Source organism: Octopus sinensis, linkage group LG1, assembly GCF_006345805.1.
Source record: "Octopus sinensis linkage group LG1, ASM634580v1, whole genome shotgun sequence".
Lineage (NCBI taxonomy): Eukaryota > Metazoa > Mollusca > Cephalopoda > Octopoda > Octopodidae > Octopus > Octopus sinensis.
In genome coordinates, this window is record NC_042997.1 from 82932043 (window position 1) to 82954542 (window position 22500).

General features: G+C 36.2%; 1 protein-coding gene across 3 annotated transcripts in view; it reads left to right on the top strand.

Annotated features, from left to right (window-relative positions):
• Positions 1-22500, top strand: part of LOC115216136 (parathyroid hormone/parathyroid hormone-related peptide receptor-like) — a 143037-nt gene that overhangs the window by 3599 nt on the left and 116938 nt on the right. For 2 of the 3 annotated variants that reach the window (XM_036502515.1, XM_036502522.1), the window contains exon 2: positions 15510-15588. In XM_036502515.1, coding sequence (XP_036358408.1) covers positions 15510-15588 — 79 coding nt within the window. Of the gene's footprint in view, positions 1-15509; positions 15589-21249; positions 21323-22500 lie in introns of those variants that run through there. The other variant, XM_036502530.1, reaches the window with a different exon arrangement.

The window sequence follows — 22500 nt, forward strand, 5'->3', positions numbered from 1 at the left end:
GTGTTTGTTTATGTATATGTATATACAAGTGTGTGTATATATATATATATATATATATATACATACATGTAAACGTACATACATATGTAGGGTATATATATAAATACATGCATACATACACACACACATATACGTTGGTGTATAAATATATGTACATGTATGTACATATATACAAGGTGATTCAAAAGTCTCCATGTATCAACAACAGCAGGTACCACCAGACATGCTATTACGAGCTCACAAAGAGTGGGATAAACGCATTGCAACGTGTATTCAAAACAATGGTAACCATATAGAGCCTGTTAAATAAAACTAAAATCTGTTCTTATAAACACTTTCTTATGAAAAAATAAATTGTCCCTATTTATGGCGACTTTTGAATCACCTTGTGTATGTAATGTATAAATATATATATGTATTATTTTATTTATAAAGTGGCGACTATGGGGCCGATTAATATATGTGCATGCATACATGCATGTATGTATGTATGTATGTATGTATGTATGTATGTATGTATGTATGTATGTATGTATAAAGTATATTTATAGTGTATATATATAAGAATATAGTATATAGTATGTATATATATATAGAGAGAGAGAGAGAGGGAGGGAGAAAGAGAGAGAGAGTATGTATTTCTGTATTGTGTGTATATTTATATGTATATATGCGTATATATGTATACATATACGTATATGCACGTATGTACACTGCACACACACACACACACACGCATACGCGCATACCATGAATGAATGTTGCTGTGGTGATCGCGTTCTTCGGGTCTTTTAACAATCAAACACTCTCGCCTCTCCCCAGCTTGTATCCAGATTACCATATACCCGGTCGTATTAACTAATCAGGGGCTTACACACCCTGGTTAGTGGTCCGAAGATCTTTTCTGCTCACCAAGCATTGTCAAACACAGTTGATAATGGCAGATGATATCTGGATATACTGGCCTGTATGTTAGCGAAACACACACACACACACACACACACACACACACACACACACACACACACACAACACACACACACACAATTATATCCAGGATCTTGGTGTAGGAAATCTTCGAGCAGTCCGTAGGAGGCATAAAAGCAACTTTCAAGTTGTAAATTTTTCTCATATCGAAGTTCGATAAGCTGAAAAAAGTGATTTTGTGGTTCACTGTTAGCAATTGGAATTGCTGTGTATGAGAACAAAAATTCAAATTTAGGGAATGGAGCAGGTAAAATCCAGACTTCATATGTTTCCTAGCTAGCAGAACCTTGGCAGTAGTAACTACACAACGAGGAGATACCTTAGTGAAATGAAAGTTACGTTGTTGTCAAGGGATCCTATGTTAACCCGCAGGAGATTTGATCGAAAACTTTCTTGCGAGTTAACATGGGATCACTTGACGCCGAATCACACTCCCTTCCACATATATAGGACTGACAGTGCTACACACCATACTAATCATATCTGCCGGGATATGATTAGTACGGTGTGTAGCACCACCACGAGCGGCCTGGTAGTCAATCATCGGTCTAGCTTTATGACTACGAAGATGACTCATGAGCCCAGCTTTACAGAAGCAGGGTCTTATACAGACACTGTATGTCATCGTCATAGGAAGACCCTTACCGTCTGGAAGTGCAACAGTGGTGCCCTTCCTGACATCCCTCCTTACTTTCTCATGCGCAACTCGAGATTTCTCAAAGTAGCTGTCCCCTCATGCACAATCCTTCTCCACCTGCTACGGTCAATAGCTATGCTCTCCCACGTGTCAGGAGAGATGCTAGCATCTTTCAAGGAAGCCTTCGGCAAGTCTTTATACCTGTTTTTTGGTTTATGTGGAAGTCGTTCTCCTTTAGCTAATTCTCCATAAAAGAGTTGTTTTGGCATCCTTGAATCTTTCATCCTGACCAGATGACCACTCCATCTGAGCCTTTGCTTCAACACGAGAGCTTCTATACTTTCACATCGGGAGCCTTCTAATATCTCAAGATCACTGATCCGGTCCTCCCAATTAATGCCATAGATCCGCCTGAGACATATCTGATAAAAATGTTCAAGCTGTTTAAGGTGGTATCGATATGTGACCCAGGTCTCGCAGGCATAAAGGAAAGAAGAGAGCACACACGCCTTGTACACCTTTATCTTTGTCTTCTTGCACATGTCTCGCCGACTCTAGAGGCGCCTCTCTAGGCTTCTCAAAGCATCACTTGCTTTCCTAATTATGTATGAAATTTCACTATCCAAATTGCTATATCTATTAACAGTGCTTCCCAGGTAGACAAACTGATCAACTACATCAGGTCGTTTACTATACACATAGATATTTGGTACACTATACTGCTTACCAGGGGCAGGTTGGTACATGACAACAGTTTTCTTGAGACTGGCTGTCAATCCTCTCTCTCTATATATATATAGGGAGAGGGCGAGAGAGAGAGAGAGAGCGGGATAGAGATATACAGAGACATGCATACACGTCTAGTAGAGTAATACACTTTCTGTTTATCAAATTTCTCTCGCAAGACATTCCTCCAACAGCGCCTATAGTAGAAGACCCAGTTGCCCAAGGTTACTTTGTTGTAGTGGGATCCAATATGGAACTCCGTAACATTGAAATCATTGAAATGAACATCTCAACTACACAGCCATAACTGTATCCATATTATTGTTTGGGTCTTTGTTGTGTTTTGTTTGAATTTCTAATAAAGGGAAGTTGCCAAGAGAGCACCTCAATTAAGTGAGTTGCAAGGGGTCGGACAGCCTAGCATTCATCTTCAAGAGGATTTTAAGAAACTGACGGAAAAAAATTACTCTTTCGTGTGGTCGGTTACCCGGGTTCCATGGCTTATAAGTGATCGAGATCATAATAATTTCCCTGACCGGGATGTCGGTTAATCGCAGGGTTACTTGTTTAAAGTTGACTGGAATGGTGCAACGTGAAATTAAGTATTTTGCCCAAGAACACAACGTATAGCTCAGTCCGGGAAAAGTGACCGGAGAAAAACTGAGAACAGTACTCAGAATGTACGTTGTATAGAAAAATACCCCTGTGTGGTGAGAAGCTTGCTTCCCAACCATATAGTTCCGGGTTCAGTCCTACTGCGTGGTACCTTGGGTAATTGTCCTCTACTATACCCTCGGGCCGACCAAAGCCTTGTGAATGGATTTGGTAGACGGAAACAACTGAAAGATGATCGTCGTATATATATGTGTGTGCTTTTGTGTGTGTGTGTGTGTGTGTGTGTGTGTGTGTGTGTGTGTGTGTATGTATGTGTGTATATGTTTGTGTCTGTGTTTGTACTCCATCGCCGCTTGACAACCTGTATTGGTATCTTTACCTCTTCGTAATATAGCGGTTCGGCAAAAGAGATCAATAGAATAAGTAGCAGGCTTAAGAAAAAAAAAAGGTACTGGAAACATGTAAACAATAAAAGATAAAAACCCGACTAACTATTATTGTTTTTCCTTGTTTTACTAATGTCTAACGTTTGCTGCTCACTTATCTAAGACGTTACCTGCAAAGGCCAATCAGCTGATTTGTAAAGATCTACTCCCCAACATTCTATAACCTTTATCGCAACAACAACAACTTCTGTTCATCTGAACTAGTTATCTGCACACCTCTTTCCCGCAGATCACTTGATATACATATCAGCCGTTTCCCTGTAGCCTTTATGGCATGTTTTTCTCCCCCATCCTGTGTCAAATTCCTCTCAAGAATTCCCTGTCTGCCCATCGTTTTTCTGCAGACATTGACCTACAAATCTTGAAATAGAGCATCAATTGCTTGAGTCTCAGAAGTTTGAAGAAGAGTACAAATGTCATTGTTCACCGCCCTTTCTCGCTTCCTCTTTTTAACTAATACAAAAGAATGGTTTCAAATTTTGGCACAAGGCCAGAAACTTAAAACGAGATGGGTAAGTCGATTACACAGACACTAGTGCTCAATTAGTACATTTTTCAACTCTGAAAGTTTGAAAAGCAAAGTCGATCTCGATGGAATTTGAACTCAGAACATTAAGACGGGAGAAACACCGCTAAGCATGGTAACAAATATGTCAGTTCACCGCTCTTACTAACACAAAATAATCCTTTCTACTATAGGCACAATGCCTAAAATATTGTGGGAGGGCTGCTAGTCGATTACATTGACCGCAGTTCTTGACTGGTACTTATTTTATCGAACCCTAAAGGATGAAAGACAAAGTCGACCTCGGCAGCATTTGAACTCAAAACGTAAAGATAGACAAAATATCGCTAAGTATTTTACCAGCTCATTGCCCTAACTAACAGAACGCATCTAACAAGTAGTAAGATTAAAACACCAAGGGTATGAACAAATTATATATTAATGTTTAAGATGTTTTAACATATATCAGACAATACATATCACTTCCATACATGCACTCATACATAGAGATTACACACACACACACAAAATTGATATAAGCAAATGAGGAATAGAGTACTCAAAACATGCGATAAGATGAATGATTTATTTAAACTGAATATTTATCTCACGACTCGAGTTTCCGGCCAAAGATCTCAACGGCATGGATCTCGAGATAAATATTCAGTTAAAACCACACACACACACACACACACACACAACACACACACACACACACAGACACACACACACACGCACACACACTCACGCACACGCGCACACACATGTACACACATACATTCATTCAAACATACACATGTGTAATTCTATTTTACACATTTAATGCAAAAGAAAGTCCTCTTCCGCGAGTTTGGATCTCCTCTGAAACGAAATGAGAATTAGCGAAAGAGAATTTATTTTTACAGTACAAAATGTATCAATAAAACTGTTTGCTTTATAGTTATATATAACTTCGAAGAAAATCCTCTTTAAATTTCTAGTCCCCTTGATCTATGTTCATAGAATATTTATATGCATGCATGCTTACATACATACATACATATACATACATACATACATACATACATACATACATACATATACATACATGTACATACTTACGCATACACACACACACACACACACAACACACACACACACAGAGACTCTTTCAAGGCATAAATCCAAATGTTCCGAAATATCAATATCTGTATAGTACAGAGTGGACATGGTGTGAAATGTGGTGTAGTTACATACCTAATATCGAAATACATGCACAAGTCATGTATATGTAGAAGAAAGATGTGGTAGTAAATCCATCTCCAAGTATGTAAGGGAACATATATTTATTATATATATATCTCTCTCTCTCTATGTCTATCTGTCTGTCTGTCCGTCCGTCCGTCCGTCTGTCTGTCTGTCTGTCTGTCTGTCTGTCTGTCTGTCTGTCTGTCTATCTATCTATCTATCTCTATCTATCTATCTATCTATCTATCTATCTATCTATCTATCTAATGCACATACACACATATATAGACTCTGTATGCGTGTCTGTAATACATCATCTGCAAAATATCAGATTTTTTGTTGCTGGCATGTCAGTTTTGGAAAATACTTGATATTATTTCTCCTTTCTTATTTGGAACTGGTCCCAGTTGCCACTAGGAAATTGTTCTACCTTCTGTAGAAGCAATGATTGAGAATGGCTGTATCTAAATGCCCAAGATATTTTGATGAGCGCGCTAGCTATTCTAATCATTCACAGTCCTTACACATTCTTTCACTATTTATTAGTTTCATGATAATAGCTACTGACTTAGACACAAGGCCATTAATTTTTGAAAGGATAGGGTTAGTCGATGTCATCGACTTCAGTTCTTCATAATACTTTAGTTTATCGACTGCGAAAGGTTAAAAGCCAAACTGACTTTATCTGATTTTGAACTCAGAACGTAAAGAGCCAGAATACATACCACAAAGCATTTTCTCGGTCTGCAACGATGTCACCAGTTTGCTGCCGTAATTAGCTTAATAACAATAATGGTTTCTTACTTAGGCACTAGGCCACACATTTGAGGGCTGGGTAATATACATATTAATATATATTGAGTACATTGATTTAATAGGTCAGTTAATAAAATATTGTTATTAAAAGAGTAGCTGCTGAACTTTTGTAACTGTCGACAGTGATGGAGTAAAACCAATGGTAGGTCTTTTCTGTTGCTCTCGCGGATTTTGAAATTTGAAAATTATGTGAAAATTTTAAAATTTGGTATATTGATGCAATTTCTGTCGCTGAATCTGATTTGGGAATCTTTTCTGTTGCTGTCAATTTTCTATTTAAAAAAAAATGTTGTCCCAATTGTTTTTATATTTCGTGTACTGATATAGTTTCGTATGTTAATTATAGACATGAAATTCATTTTTGCTGTAAATTAATAAATAAAAAGTGAACAGCTTTTAACGTTTTCAAGTTTTGAGTAATTTTAGGCAATCGAAAGTCACAGACATATTGGTACCTATTTCCATAGTAACAAGCCAAGCCTTTGTCTGCTTAAAACTACTGCAACTACGTGTATTTTCTTGACCTATTTTCTTTCACGAGTGCTTATTTTCTGATCGTTTGTACAACCTCATTTTTGTTATTTTCACTTTTTTGTTTTCGAGTAACGGATATTTTCAGTTGCTGTGCTGTCACTACCTTATTTTCATAATTTTGGACTATTGTGTGCTTTCCTGGACCTTTTCAACCTAAACAGAAGTATGATCACAGCCAATTCGTTTAACCTTTCGAGCATGATGGAGAAATTGAAAACCAAGGAAAATATACGTGACTCAAAAAAGAAAATAGATATGTCAAGAAAATACACGTTGTAGTGGTTTGAGCAGAATACAGTTTCACCCACTACTATAGAAACAGGCACCAATGTGTCTATGGCTTTCGATTGGCTAGAATTAGCCAAAATTTGAAAACTCTAAAAGCTGTTAACTTTATTAATTCATGGCAAAAACGAATTTCATTTTCGTAATTCGCATACGAAACTACATCAGCTCATCAAACTTGAAAACGATTGGAACAAAAAAAAAAAGGAAAACCGTGACAGCAACAGTAAAGATCCCCCGGTGGTTCATAGGCAGTTAGTTGAGTGGCGAGGTGCGACCCACAGACGTGGTGTTGCAAATATGCCATGTCTCAGCTTTAATGAGAAACCATAGAGCACCCTGCGACAGGCAGTGATGAGTTGTGTAGGTTACTATGTAATTTTTAGGAAAAATCAGGAAAAAAATTCTCTGAAATAATCTTTGAAAATACATGATGAGTATATTTGCGTTCAAATTCAAGATGAACAAGAAATTAATGACAAGTTAAAACTAACTTTGAAGAAATTTTGCTAATTTTTTTATGAGAAAGGAACATTACTTACTGAAACGTTCACGATAAAAGTCGGTTAATTAGCCAAATTAGGAAAACCCAATAAAAATGATAGGTAAATATGGGAAGAGTTTACGAAATAATTAAATGGCTTGCTTGTGCTTGTAGAAGATAATCCTGCTTTCTGGGCATGCTTACATGCTTTTGAATTATAAATAAGTGTATACATACATACATACATACATACATACATACATACATACATACATACATACATACATACATACATACATACATACATACAGAAGAGTGGGGATGGTGACTTTAAAATTTCGACCGGCTAACCTTCATCGGACTATTCGATTTAATATCTTAGCTATTTCACCTCTCTCATAATCATGAATATCTATTGATAATGTTACTTATTTGTAGTAGGAGTAAATAAAGCTCAAACTTCACTTCTCTCCTCCTTCTTGTGTACATCACTAGTACTAATTTTAACGATTCCAAAACGGATGAAAAGACTGAATTGGAAACAATGAAATATGCACTTAGTAATCCCATTTTTACTTTCTATATTTTCTATTTTTTATATCATCCTTTACTTTCTTATGTAGAAATTAAGTATTTGTTTGGGCAAGGATGTAGAAATTTGTTGCTAGATACCTTTCTCAATAACTATCACCACGATAGCTTCGTATAGTGGTATACGATTTTGCAATAACTGTAAAAGAAAACAGCGAGCAAGATTTCTAATTGGCACTTGAAATAATGGCTTCATATCTTGATATTTTTCGACAATGCCTGGGGCTAATTGATTATGATAGCTGGAAGTAAGAAGTTGCTTTTCTTTGGATACTAGAAAATACAATTGAAATTGCATCACCGGAAGCTTACAATTTGTTCTACAATACGTCTTACGACAGCTTCAAATATTTGTGGACGGCAAATATAATCAGTTGAATGTTTTTCAGGATATGACTTCTACATAATATATTAACCCTATTGAAGGCAGGTAGAAGGCAAAGTATAATCGACAGAATCTGGGTTCAATTGTGAAATTACCCAAGTAAACATCTTCTATGCAGTGTGATTTGAGATTGTATAAGATGATATATTCGAATTTCGGAAGATACTTCAAATTTCAAAATACATTGGAAAAACAAATATTAGACCTGTCACTTTATTTCTAAAATCTTACGTTTGCATTTTTCTCTTCTATTTTCATTTTATGAAGGAAGATTTCTTTAATCAGAAATAGAAATAATATAATAGAACTTGAAAGAAGGCTTGGTAACGCAAGTGATTTAAAATGAATAGTGAAGTAATTGCTAACATAGCTTATGTAGAGACTATGATAATCGAGGAGAGGTAAACATTGCTGAACAATGATTAATAAACTAAACAAAAGCAAGGCCGACAGCCGAAAATGGCTGTTTTTCTTCGAGAACAACTGGAAGCACTTATATTTTAGTTAATTAAAATTGGAAATAAACAGTGCCGTAAAGGGGTAGGGAATAATCTGATTTTAGTTAGACTTACATTAGCGAATTATGTTTTAAACTCAGAAATATATCGGCTTTTGCCAGAAATTTCTAAACATATATACTAGTGTTTGATTTAATAAATATTCCTAGGCGTAGGAGTGGCTGTGTGGTAAGCAGCTTGCTTACCAACCAAATGGTTCCGGGTTCAGTCCCACTGTGTTGCACTTTGGGCAAGTGTCTTCTACTATAGCCTCGGGCCAACCAAAGCCTTGTGAGTGGATTTGGTAAACGGAAACTGAAAGAAGCCCGTCGTATATATATAAATATATACATGAATGTGTGTGTATGTGTTTGTGTGTTTGTGTTTTTCCTCCAACATCGCTTGACAACCGATGATGGTGTTTTTACGTCCCCGTAACTTAGCGGTTCGGCAAAAGGGACTGATAGAATAAGTACTAGGCTTACAAAGAATAAGTCCTGGGGTCGATTTGCTCGACTAAATGTAAAATGGAAAGTGTTTATGGATTTATAGTTTGTGGGGATCACTTACATTACTATTGTTTGGTTTCCTTCATAGGCAATCTAATTAGGTTTTGATAGATAATGCTTAGATATTTGTGTCTAGTTTTGTGAGGTTCTGTGGCATGCATATATATATATATATATGTCTGGACAGGTGAATGGTGTATTCTACGTGAGTTGTCGAAATAATCGCATAGCAATGTTAAATGAAGTGTATTTTGTTCAAGAACATAACGTACCACCCGGTTCAAGAATTGAAACTTACGATCGTCAGTGCAACACTGTAACCAATAGGCGCAATGGGTTTGTAACGGGCAGATGGTTCCAGGACGGCAATTATACTTAGGTGAATTTTGAGGACTGTGTTTAGTAATATAAGAGGTAGTATTGTCAGAGGTAAGGTTATAGAAGGGGATGGAAATTTCTATATTATTATTATTATTATCATTATTATTATTATTATTATTATTATTATTATTATTATTATTATTATTATTATTATTATTATTATTATTATTATTATTATTATTATTATTATTATTATTAACGTTATCATTACTATCATTGCTATTACTACTGTTGTTATTATTAATTGTACTATTTGTAAGGGCAGTAAGGATTGTAGTGGTGTTCCAGGCAGTGTCAGTAGGATGGGTTTGGTCGTGGTTGTGGTCTAATGTAGGGATATCTGTATTCTAGCTGTGTGTGTGTTGAGTGTTCGTATTACTAGAGTTGTGGTTATGTGAGTTTTGATAGTAAAGAGAGAGCTTTTGCTTATTAGAGGCTGCTACAATAGATTCAAAGTTGGATGAGGTAGAATAAGATAGTTTCAGAGTGGATCAATTAAAAATAGAATGATATTTATGTTTTCGAGGGAAGTTATAATATGGTGCGTGATTATTGAACATTTTTTCAGTGGAAGAGAGTTCGGATATGCGGGTTGAGATCCCCTTGATTATGTTATTGAAAGTTGAAAGTGGATGTGTGGTGATTGGAGTGGATGTTAAGGTATTTAAGGTATTGGTTAGGTTTGTGGTAAGGGGAGTATTGATATGTTGATAAGTTTAAAGTTGCGTCAAGAAAGCAGTTTTGTGAGCGTTTTCGAATGTGATAGATAGGTTTAGGTTAGAGAAGAATTTATGTAGATCCTTTCTAGTTCTTTCTAAGGAAGATTTATTTATGCTTTTAGTAACTAATATAGCATCGTCCCTGTACAGACCTCCTTGATGTTAGGGAAGTGTATATGATGTAGTAAATATAGTCCAACTAAGTCAGTGACCTGAGCTGAATCAGAAGATCCCATGGTTATGTCGAATAGGTTGTTATGGTTGTTGCTTTGGTTATTGGCCCTGCTCAGAGTTTGTTTTCAAAAGAAAAAAGGGTTTTTCGGGCATTAAGTATAATGTTCATTTCTAGTGGGGTTAGGTTAGTAAAGTTCCTAGCTAGAAGAAGAGCTTGATTAAGGAGTTTAAGAGAAATAGAAGAGCAGTAATTATTTATGTCGAACGGAAAATGAGTTTTTGGTTTTTAGAAGATGGAACCATATAATAACTTCACCAGTATGGGACCGAAGGTTAACGTTTAATTTGTCCCTAACGATAGATACTATTTTGTCCAAAATGTTTTTGCTTACCCTTCCTAAGTCGGATTTGGTGGGGCATATTAGGCGTATTGAAGGTTTGGTAATAAAGTCCTTCTTATGATTCTTGAGATTATAGTGTGGAGATGCAGGGCAGTATGGTTTGGTTCGGTCCTCCACTTGTGGTTTCCTCATAAGTTTGCAGTGGTTGTTGTTGATTTCATTTAGGGCAGATGTTAGTGCCAGCTTGTATGATTTGTTGAGTTCTTTCTTTATGAATTTGTTGTATTCCTCAATGGTAATGGGGTACATATTTCTTGTTTTGTCCGAGAAGACATGTACTTTTGGGGATGCAATGATCCATTTTATGGTGTTTGAGAGCTTTTTTGAAAGGGGGATTTGTATTTAGAGAATTTAATGTTTCGAATTAAATTAATCATATCCGCTTCAAATGTTTCGAGATGGGGGTTGTGTGGAGGGTTCTTATATGATTATATATATATATATATATATATTTATGAATTGGTTTTGCAAGATTCCTGGTGTCAAAACGTGTGTTGAAATAGATATCGTTATATTTCGCGATGGTAATATGATTTTTGTCAAATAAACACACTCACTATATATTCGTTCCTCACTCGTTTATTATTGCTCTTATTTTATCTTATGTCCATTGTCTGGAAATCTTTCTTCACACATCTGTGACCTCTTCAGAACAGGAGGTAGAGAGGACAGGAGGAAGCACGTAGCTCGAAGAAGTCACATATATATGACGAAAGATTTCCAGACAATGGAAAGATAAAATAAGAAAAATAATAAACGAGTAAAGAACGAATACATAAGACATGTGTTTATTTGGCAAAAAAAAAAAAATTATGACCATCCCGAAAAATAACAATATCTATCTATCTATCTATCTATCTATCTATCTATCTATCTATCTATCTATCTATCTATCTATCTATCTATCTATCTATCTATCTATCTATCTATCTATCTCCCCCCTCTCTCTCTCTATATATATATATATAAGCGCAAGCATGGCTGTGTGGTAAGAAGATTGCTTCCCAACTACATGGTTCCCGGTTCAGTTCTGTTGCGTGGATCGTTGGGCAAGTGTCTTCTGCTCTAGCCCCGGGCCGACCAAAGCCTTGTGAGTGGATTTAGTAGGCGGTGACTGAAAGCAGCCCGTCTTATATATATATATATTATATATATATATATATATATATAATATATATATATATATGTATGTATATGTTTTATGTGTCTTTGTGTCAGTGTTTGTCCCCATGTCCGTTTGACAACTGGTGTTGGTCTGTTTATGCCCCCTTAACTTAGCGGTTCAGCAGAAGTAACCAATAAAACAAGTACTAGGCTTAAAAAAAACAAGTCCTAGAGTCGATTTGTTCGACTAAAACAAAACCCTTGAAGGTGGTGCTCCCGCATGGCCGTACTGAAAAAAAATGAAGCAAATAAAAGAACAAAAGAATATATATGTGTGGGTATGTGTATGTGTGTGTGTGTTTGTTTTTAGCTCGAGTTGTAATAAAAACAGTTTTACATTAAATTGAAGGATTACTCATTACTTTTTGTATTCACATGCATGAACCATGTGCATGCACAAACATGCACATTCATGCGCGTGCACGCATGCACACACACACACATCATGCATGCACACAAGCGACTGTTGGTTCACTCCAACGGTACTCAAGTTTCCAGCTCGATCCCCTCCTTAGGTCACGGCAAACATAAACGGCAGAGTAAATACGATGCGTTGCACATTATTCCACGCGTCTCATCGGATCAGGTTGTATTGCTGCAGATTACATTTGCTTAATAACGGTATGGTTGGTTACATGGAAGCAAAATCTATAGAATTGCATAGCAGGAAATAACTTTTATAACTTATCAGCTTTCATTACAAGTTTGCCCAAAACATTTGAGTAATATAACTTATGCATAGTGTACTTAAAATAAATTCAAATATAAGATATTATCGAAGGTGGCATGTCTAAATTTTTGAAATTGTATTGAGCTAAACCATTTGAGACACACTGACATGATAAAAAAAAATGAATGGCATTATACCTAGAATGAGAAAATTTCTCTTGCATATAGTTACCAGATGAGCAAAAGATATTCTGTAATACAAAGTTACCACAAAATCTTCAATAGAAATAATATACAAAATATTCAAAATATTGTCGTCATGACATAGGCTCCACAATCTATTATAACAAAACTTCAGAAATCATTCGCCATCCCAGAAGTCTGCATGCAACTTCAGCAATGCACACTGTGAAAAATGAGTAGCAACAGATAGTATCGAAATCACACACACACACACACACACACACACACACACACACACACACACACACACACACACACACACACACACACACACACACACACACACACACACACACATACATACACACACACACACACACACACACACGCACGCACGCACACACACACACACAGATATATATAGAGAGAGGGTTAGCAAACAACACCTTCAAAATCCGATGTACATAGTACATACAATCCTTCAAATTTAAAGATAGAATCATCTCCACATTAGTGTTTCAATATATCTGAAAGCTTAAAGACAAGAACCATCAATGAATCAATGAAATGGAGCGCTGTGGAAAAAAGTTAAGTTAAACAGGAACAACTCATGTATAGCAAAGAAATAGAATGTGTAACATTAGGCAACGTTTTAAACGGAAATTATGAAACATTTACATGCCCACGCTGAAAACCATTTTGTGTTACTTCATATATGAGCATTTTTCTGTTGGATCCATTTGAAGTACTCTCAGATCTCTGATGAAACCTAGTAGGTTACAAAATTTATTATTACGTAAGCTAAGTTACCGCCCGGTAACTACACATTTATATACCAAGCGTAATTTACACCGGTAACACATGATTCTGTGTGATCAACGGAGATAATGTATAACCCAAAGTGTATGGGTCACCATTTATATTTAACCTCACTCGAAGGAGTGAATGGTGCCGGAAACATTAAATAAGGACAGAGTGAATAGTCAGCTTTGTATAAATAAATAAATAAATAAATTTTACTGCATGAACTGAATTCTCTTATTTACGTTTAGGAAAAATTAAAAGAATTTTGTGCGCACGCGCGTATACGATTGTGTGTGCATATATATAGTATGTATGTTTGTGGGTTTGCGCGCGAATCGAAGCCATACACTCGAGCATGCTTTTTCATAGCCAAGGCCCATGACCATATCCTCCACTAGCTCAGCTGCAACAACAGTATGGCAGCATACAAATAATAAATACTTTTTTACATTAACTAGAGAAAATTACAGGATTTTACGCAGAGTGTACTATTTTACACAGACTGCCTGAAAGTTCACTCGCTTCCTAATTTCCAGACATTCCATTTGGTGTCTTTCTAAGAGGGTCTCTACGAAAGTTTCAGAATCATTCCAATTGCTATTTCTTAACTAAGAGAACTCAGTACCAAAATTCCAGTAGAAAGGCCTCTACATTATGTTGATCGTTTGGTTAGCCATCAAACCCTGCACCCAATTAAAGTCCCCTTCTCTAGTCTTCTTTTCTTACCTTCACGTAAGCATATTTGCTAAGTGCAACCTCATCTCTCGTTCTAGCCTAACAAGAAACAGACAAAATCATTCCCATTACCTTCAGTCACTTCACTCAAGTGTTAACTCTGATCCTTACGAACTCTTCAATATTTCTCACTGTACAGGAATCTATCACAGTGTTTGGAAACACTCTACTGTGTGTACTATCCCCAGATACTGACATATTTTTACTAATTTCCTCAATCGCGAGGGAAATGAAAACATAAATTAGCAACGGCTGCCCCGGTGACCACCATTATAATTTCCAGATCTTTTATACATCATTCATACGTGAGAATGAGATAGAAAAGTAGTGTTGTTCCACTTAAAAGAAGGAATAATTTATCAATATTTCATTCGCCAAATCTTTCAGATGCTATCTTTCATCTGTCTCTGCCTCTTCTAAGTAACTGTAGGTAACTCTACTCACCCGAAGCTATGCTGTCTCTCACTTTCCAAGTCCCTCACAGAAACACTTTGCCCTACGCTTCTGCAACAACTCTATGGAAATCTTTACTTCTATGCCTTTTTTACAGACATCGACAAAAAGATGTTCAAAGCTCGACACTAACCACTTCCATCTTATCAATATAGTGAACCTGCAAAGGTTACGGACACTACCTTTCTTTATTTTTACCAACCCATCAAAAATCCTGACAGGCACGCGTAGTGATCCAATAAATATAATTTATTTATGCATGCCTTCGTGTAAGCGCATGTCGACGCGCCTCTGTGTATGTATGTATGTGTATGCATGTGCGCGTCTCTCTCTCTCTCTCTCTCTCTCTCTATATATATATATATATATATATATATATATATATACATGTGTGTGTACGTGCGTGCATGCGCGCGTGTGTGTGTCTGTGTGTGTGTGAGTGTGTGTGTGTGTGTATATGTGTGTATGTATGTGTGTGTGTATATATGTCTGTGTGTGTGTGTATGGCTGTTTTTATAAGATGAAATAAAATTAGTATATTTTCTTCTGATTTGTGACATTATTATGCCTTTCTACTTATAGGATCAACAAATAGAACTGTTAATCAAAGCCAAGATGAAATGTAACGAATTAATGCAGAAGCATGAGTATCCAACTTCGGGTAGGATATATTTCACATTTGTATAAATTTGATTTCTGTATTTTACTGTTTTCTGTTCGGTTGTTAAGGCACGGGACACAATGCCTTGCCGTATTAAGTTTCGTGTCAGCAACGAGTTTAAATCACACCAGTATTGAGTTTGTCTTTCATGTTTTTATTTTTTTTTCTGAATCAAGTAAAAACATTAAAATCAATCCAGTCAGCTATAACCTTTCCCTTTGTAGGGGTATTCCTAACACAGAATACAAAACCATAAGTTTGTTGTAGATATTTAAAGTGTAGTGAATTCAAATGAACTCAGTACACACGCTCACACACACACACACAACACACACACACACACACACACACACACACACACACAAGACTTGGTTTTTCAAATTCTGGCACACAGGGTTAGCTGTTTTTAATGGGAGTAGGCTAATCGATTACATCGACCCCAGTACTTGACTGATACGTATGTTATCGATCCCTAAAGAATGAAAGACAAAGTTAGCTTCGACAGAATTTGAACTCTGACCATAAAGACGGATGAAATACCACTAAACATTTTGTCTGACATGCTTAATGGTTCTGCCATTTCACTGCCTTAAAATACATATTTACATAGTCCTTTCTACTAAAGGCACAAGCCCTGTATTTTGTGGGAGGGGCTAGTCGATTACATTGACTCCAGTACTCGAAAGGATGAAAGGCAAAGCCGGCGTCGATGGAATTTGAACTCAAAACGTAAAGACAGACGAAATGCCGCTAAGAATTTTCTCCGGTGTGATTAACGGTTCAACCACCCCACAAATACCTTTGTATAATAAAATATATTTATTGAGGGACGAAAGCAAAATCGACTTCAGTAAAGTCCGAACATACAATACAGTGTAAGACATGTAATCTGATACTTGTTTATTTCTACCAAATTCGATGTTTCATTACGAGAACCGTTATTTATCGAACATAGTAAATGAGTCAAAACTTATATCAATACTTGCTAAAAAGTAATTTTATACAAGAAGGAAGTCCACTGTAAAAGACTAGAGGGGAGACGAAACAAAATAGGGAAAAGTAATTACTTAGTTTCTGTCATTTTTGTGGCTTCTCATTTGTAAATATTGATTTTGCGCCAGTCAAAATATGTCCAAGTAGTAAAGCAAAATATTTAAACAAGAATGATTTCCTGAAGCCCTAATAATGAATTTATGAGGATACGTAAATTTATAAACTATAGGAGTCAACTATTAGATTTGCACTAATTATTCATATCGTGATGTATTCGTTGTCTTCGACAGGGGTAGCCCATGATAAATGTTGAGCATTCAGTACTGACCAATCTTCTCTTGCCATTTATCCTTATCCATGGATAGAGACCAATGATGAAAGAAAGGATACATTGGAGTATCGCTCATGCTGCTGTGTCCGCATCCACAATGTATTTGGACACAACTGTATTATGTTGTTCTATTTCTGCTGTTTACGGACGCTAGCTGTACAATAAATCCTTCAACATTTAAACCGGCCATATCTAGCCCAACAACCATTTGCAGTCTTTCCCATTGACCCTACAATGTTCCTTCCAAAATAAACAATTACATTAATGAAATTTCAAAGCTATGAGATAATGCATGATTAAATAAAAGTAAAATGCGAATAAATAAGCATTACATTTGGCAGAATAATATAAATGCTAAGGGGTTAATGAACCATTTTACTCCTTAATAGATAGAGCTATTCATTATGATTAAAGTCTCTGATAAAAACATAATTGTTGTTAACATACAGCTTCTCTGTAATTCAATGTATGTGATTGTTTCAGTGGTTAGAGCGTCGGGTTCACTGTCGTGAGGAAGTGAGTTCGATTCCCGGACCGGGCTGTGTGTTGTGTTCTTGAGCAAGATACTTTATTTCACGTTACTCCAGTTCACTCAACTGTAGAAATGAGTTGCGGCATTACTGGTGCCAAGCTGTATCGGCCTTTGCCTTTCTCTTGAATAACGTCGGCTGCGTAGAGAGAGGCGGCTAGTATGCATGGGCAACTGCTGGTCTTCCATGAACGACCTTGCCAGGACTTGTGCTTCGGAGGGTAACGTTCTAGGTGCAATCTCATGGTCAGTCATGACCGAAAGGGGTCAAAGAGAGAGAGAGAGAGAGAGAGAGAGAGAGAGAGAGAGAGAGAGAGAGAGAGAGAGAGAGAGAGAGAGAGAGAGAGAGAGAGGTTTGTTTTTTAATCAACAGAACAGGTCTCCATCAGCATACCTTGTCAATTCCATAGTATTTCTGCCGTGGGGACATCTAAATTGCTATTTTTTTCCTTTTTGTTACCAATCATTTCCATTCATTCTCGGTCTTGGGCTTCTTTATTAAGCTCGGCGGCTCCGATAGGTGTAGTATAAAATTTACTTTTACTATAACTTCCATTGAAGTCTTTTTAAGAACGAAATGATCCAGGTGATGCTCGTCTTTGCCCCTGGATATGGGTGACAGTGACTCTTTCAGGATCTCATGTACCTTTGACTGGTTTTACTTAAAATCCTAATGAATGCCTATACATACTCGTTATTGAGCAATCTCTGTAGGAGGCAAAATGTTTTCGTTTATGAACAGAAATTTATACTTGCGCATTAGGAGAACATTTTATTTCGCAGTTATTCTCAGTTTGTTTTGATTGTTGTAGTTGCAGTTTAGATCCAGATCAGCGCTGATTGAATAGATCTATGATGAAAGGTGTTTTGAACTGTAAACATTTCGTCTTTTACCAGACAATATATACCTGAGACTGTTTTTATCTAACATGTCCTTTTCTTTTAAGATAGTATGGTGTAATTTGAAGGAAATTTGGCTGCAACTTCTAGTAGGATGTGTGACCACGTAGAAGATCCCTATTGGCTTGAGTTCTTAGTAGTTCAGAAAAGAAGGCTAAAAATTGACATGCACTATAGGATAAAGGTGGAGTTGCTTTGATAAAAGGTTACTGTATTACGAGTTGGGAATATCATCTTCATATCAGCAGCTGTTAGAAAATATGAAAGCTTTATTTGTAATGCCATAAAAATCATTACAGAGTAAAAGTAAATATCTCTTGAGGATATTTGCTTTTATCAAAACAACCATCTTGGATTTGCAGAGATAGATGAATCTGAGACGATTAATATCGCTCTTAAACAGTTGTAAGTTTACAGGGCTGGGAGAAATTCTGAGGAAGAAGAACTGTGTGTAGTAGTTAGGGGGAGGATATGTCACCCATTCTGTGTCTCCTGGAATGGACACGGTATGGGCGACGAGGCGAGTAGAGACGACTGAGCAAGGAGTACTTGAGCAGAAATAATACGAGGCTAGCCAGTTCTGAGGAGCAGAGGCAAGTTTGGTAGCAGCGCTTTTGTGTACCAGAAGTTGAACTGTGCTAGTGACCGAATTTATGCATAATTGTCGAGTGGTTTTCCTTTAGATGCCGTCTAGTATGTCTGTATGTATAGTAAATTGACAGAAGAATACATTTCTTTCTAAGTTTCATGTTTAAACACAGTTATTGTTTACAAGAAGAAATCGAGGGAAAGGAGAGATATTGTGTAAATGAGGAAACATAAAAAAAAGACGATAGAAAGTGAGTGGCATATGTTACTGCCACATTTTATTCTCTTTCGTATGTCTTCTCTCTATATATCTGTTTAATTTATAAATGTAAAAATGTGTTTTTAAAGTGATATTCTCAGTCTTCTTACCAACGTCACTAAGAGATTTACACATTTAAAAAAATTTCTTTTAGTATTTCTCGTCTATCATTCAACTTATCTGGTATTCGGAACTTTATTGTTTTAGTGAAGCAGGCATATGGTAGAATCATTAGATGGTTGGGTAGAAAGCCTGTCTAGAACAGTATTGCTGTTGGTTCTCTGTGTCCTGAGTTCAAATTTCGCTAATATTACCTTTGCCAAATATCTTTTGGAATTAATGAAGTGCCAAAACAATGATCTATACTATCTCCCCTTCTCTCTCTCCCATTCTCTCTCCCTTTTCTCACTCTCTTTGTGCTTGTAATTAAACCTTGTCACATTGTGTTACACTGATACGGCCCGAGAATTAAGGGTATGCAGTATTATACATTAATGTAACGTATACTAAATTCTCATAGTCAATACCTATAGAAAATCCTCAGCTTCTCTTTAAGTGAATCACAAATTAAATAAAGTTTATATATGAAAGTATCTTGTTTAATTAGTCTTCTGTGAATTGACAGATTGCAGTCACTTAATTGTAACTTATGACACTGATGTGATGTTTTCAACCCCGTGGTGGCCCTATCCAGTAGGTCGAAGGCAGTCCAGTCACGACCATCCTGACTGTTTTCAAACATGGTGTATACTATTTCAGGCAAAGTGTGCATTATTTAATGTGTCATTTGCTTTTAAAACGGTAGAGTGTGGTTTCAGAGATTTTGCAGTTATTCCAACAAGTTGCTCAATCGATTATGCGAGGCCCCCTCAGGCTCTCACTTAAGATCAATAATGATATTTTTTAAAAAGGAATAAAATCTTTTTTTATTATGACATGAAGGAGTACAGCGGGCTGATATATATATATATCGACTATATTGGCAATTATGACATTACTATACGTTACGAATTTGAATTGTATAAAGCAACCACATCGGCTCCATTTTGTCTTTGTAAAAAGCAGGGGTTCTTTTTATGTTGGAAAGTTACAATGAAATTAATTACCGCCTGATGAGGCTGCCTTTCAAAAGAAAATAGTTATACTGCCAAACCTTTTATTTCATTAAATATAATTAGTTCCAAAAGCTTTAACAAAATGTAAAACAGTAGGTTTGGAATGAACACAGTTCTTTGAATCTCTGTTTTAGACGCAATTCTAATTACTTTAAGCAAATAATTACAAACCTATATAAAGCAATATAATAATACGTTTCTAAGATTCACAATTGGTGAAAAAGAGGCTTTAAATAAAATTTAATCAACAGAAGTACATTTCAGCAAAATGATTTCCTCTCTCGAATATTGTGTTTCTTTTAGAAAACTGCATTTAGCTGTTTAGAAAGTCACTATTGTCTCAATTTGGTCTTGATCATCCATTCTAAGGACTACACAATCATAGAGTCTTCTTTTAAGTACAAGGTCAGTTTCTGTAGGAAAGCTACGTAATATCCAACCATTATCGGAGTCATTTCCCTCCTTCACTTGACACCTCATCCCTCATACACCGAACTCTACGCCCTGTACGCTCTAAATGTTAATATTCACACTATAAATAATGTTAACAAAAACAATTTCAGAGAACAATAAACTCCAAGCTTCTTTAGAAATAGATGTCCTCATACCGCTCCCATCAAGTTAACGGAGAAACCTGATCATGATTGCTTGATCTGCTAGTAATAGCAATCAAATTTCCTCAAATCAAACCTATAACGTCATAAAAAAAAAGACACGTTGAATGATATAGACCTTGGTCTGTTTGATAAATTAGAGCTGAGTAGCAGCAGCAGCAGCAGCAGCAGCAGCAGCAGCAGCAGCAACAACAACAAACTTAACAACAACAGCTGTAGTAGCGATAGCAGCACTTCTAAACTAGATGAATTGTAGCCATTTTGACTGCGACAACAGTAATTAAATATATTTCAGGATATTTTTGTTTGGGTTATGTTGCTGTTGCTGTTAAGTCCTAGGTTAATACTGATAGAACAAATCTGTGATAAAAGGCATCCTAATCATGACCATTCTGTTTTTTAGGGGTATGTGAAACTATATTATCTAATGTAATGTTTTCTTTTTCCAGACAATAAGGTGTCATTAGAAGAGATTCTACTGATATTTCTACAAGGTCTATCGACCACATGGATGCTCTCTCACGCTCGTATTAGTATAATGTTCACCTTGGTGACAGGAAAGACAAAGCGATAAAGGAATCGGTTAAGACACGAACAACTTGCACACCACACACTTTCATATATCTTACAAGGATTAAAGGAAAAATGTGTGACGTTCACACCTTTTTTAAAAGGTTTAATTAGCAACAGGTATATGGAGTGGGACCAGAAGCATACACCATTGTACTCACACATTAGCCAGAGTTACTTCGTCATTAATATTAACATCAATCAGATAAGTGAAACAGTTAGAAAACATTTTAACACGTAGTCCTACTTCTGAATATTGGATGCTATTTTGTTATTTCCATTGCTATTATAGTATTCGGCAGCATAGATTGATAACGAGTTTGATTACTTAACAATCTTACAGATAAACAGCTATTTTTCAACGTATCTCTTCTTTAGCATTCTATTTCATGATGTTCGAATCGAAAATCATTATAGTGCTTAGCTTTCTTCAGGCAAAATTGTTAACGGAAACGTGTGATTTACATTTAATTTCTCTTAGTGTATGCTGGCATGAAGTAACCTTAAAGACGGGAAATATAGGTCCTAACGAAATGCCACGATGCCTTTATCTCTTTATTATTTATTTATTTTGATATGAAAGGAGATAACATGAAGTAAAATGTTAAGCATGCGAGCACATATTTCTGTTTGCGTGTGAGCGTATTTGTGTATGTGTGCGTGTTTGTATGTGTTTGTGCGTGCGTGTGCATGTGTGTGTTGCCTGCGTATATATATATATATACGTACATACACATATGCATAACAAATATACGCACATAAACACTCACATATATCAGGTTTTGCTACTAACACATTCTCAGGTTTTGCTACTAACACATTGAGATTTTAATCTGTTACACTGTTTCTGAGAATTTTTTAAACACCGTATGGGGAACCTGATGATAAAGATGTCACAGACCGACCTCTCTGTGAATAATTTATTTTTATGATGCTTAAAACACCACGTCAACTCTGACCAAGCGGCTCTATCAGCTGGGATTATGCATGTATCTGAACAACCCAAATGAAAA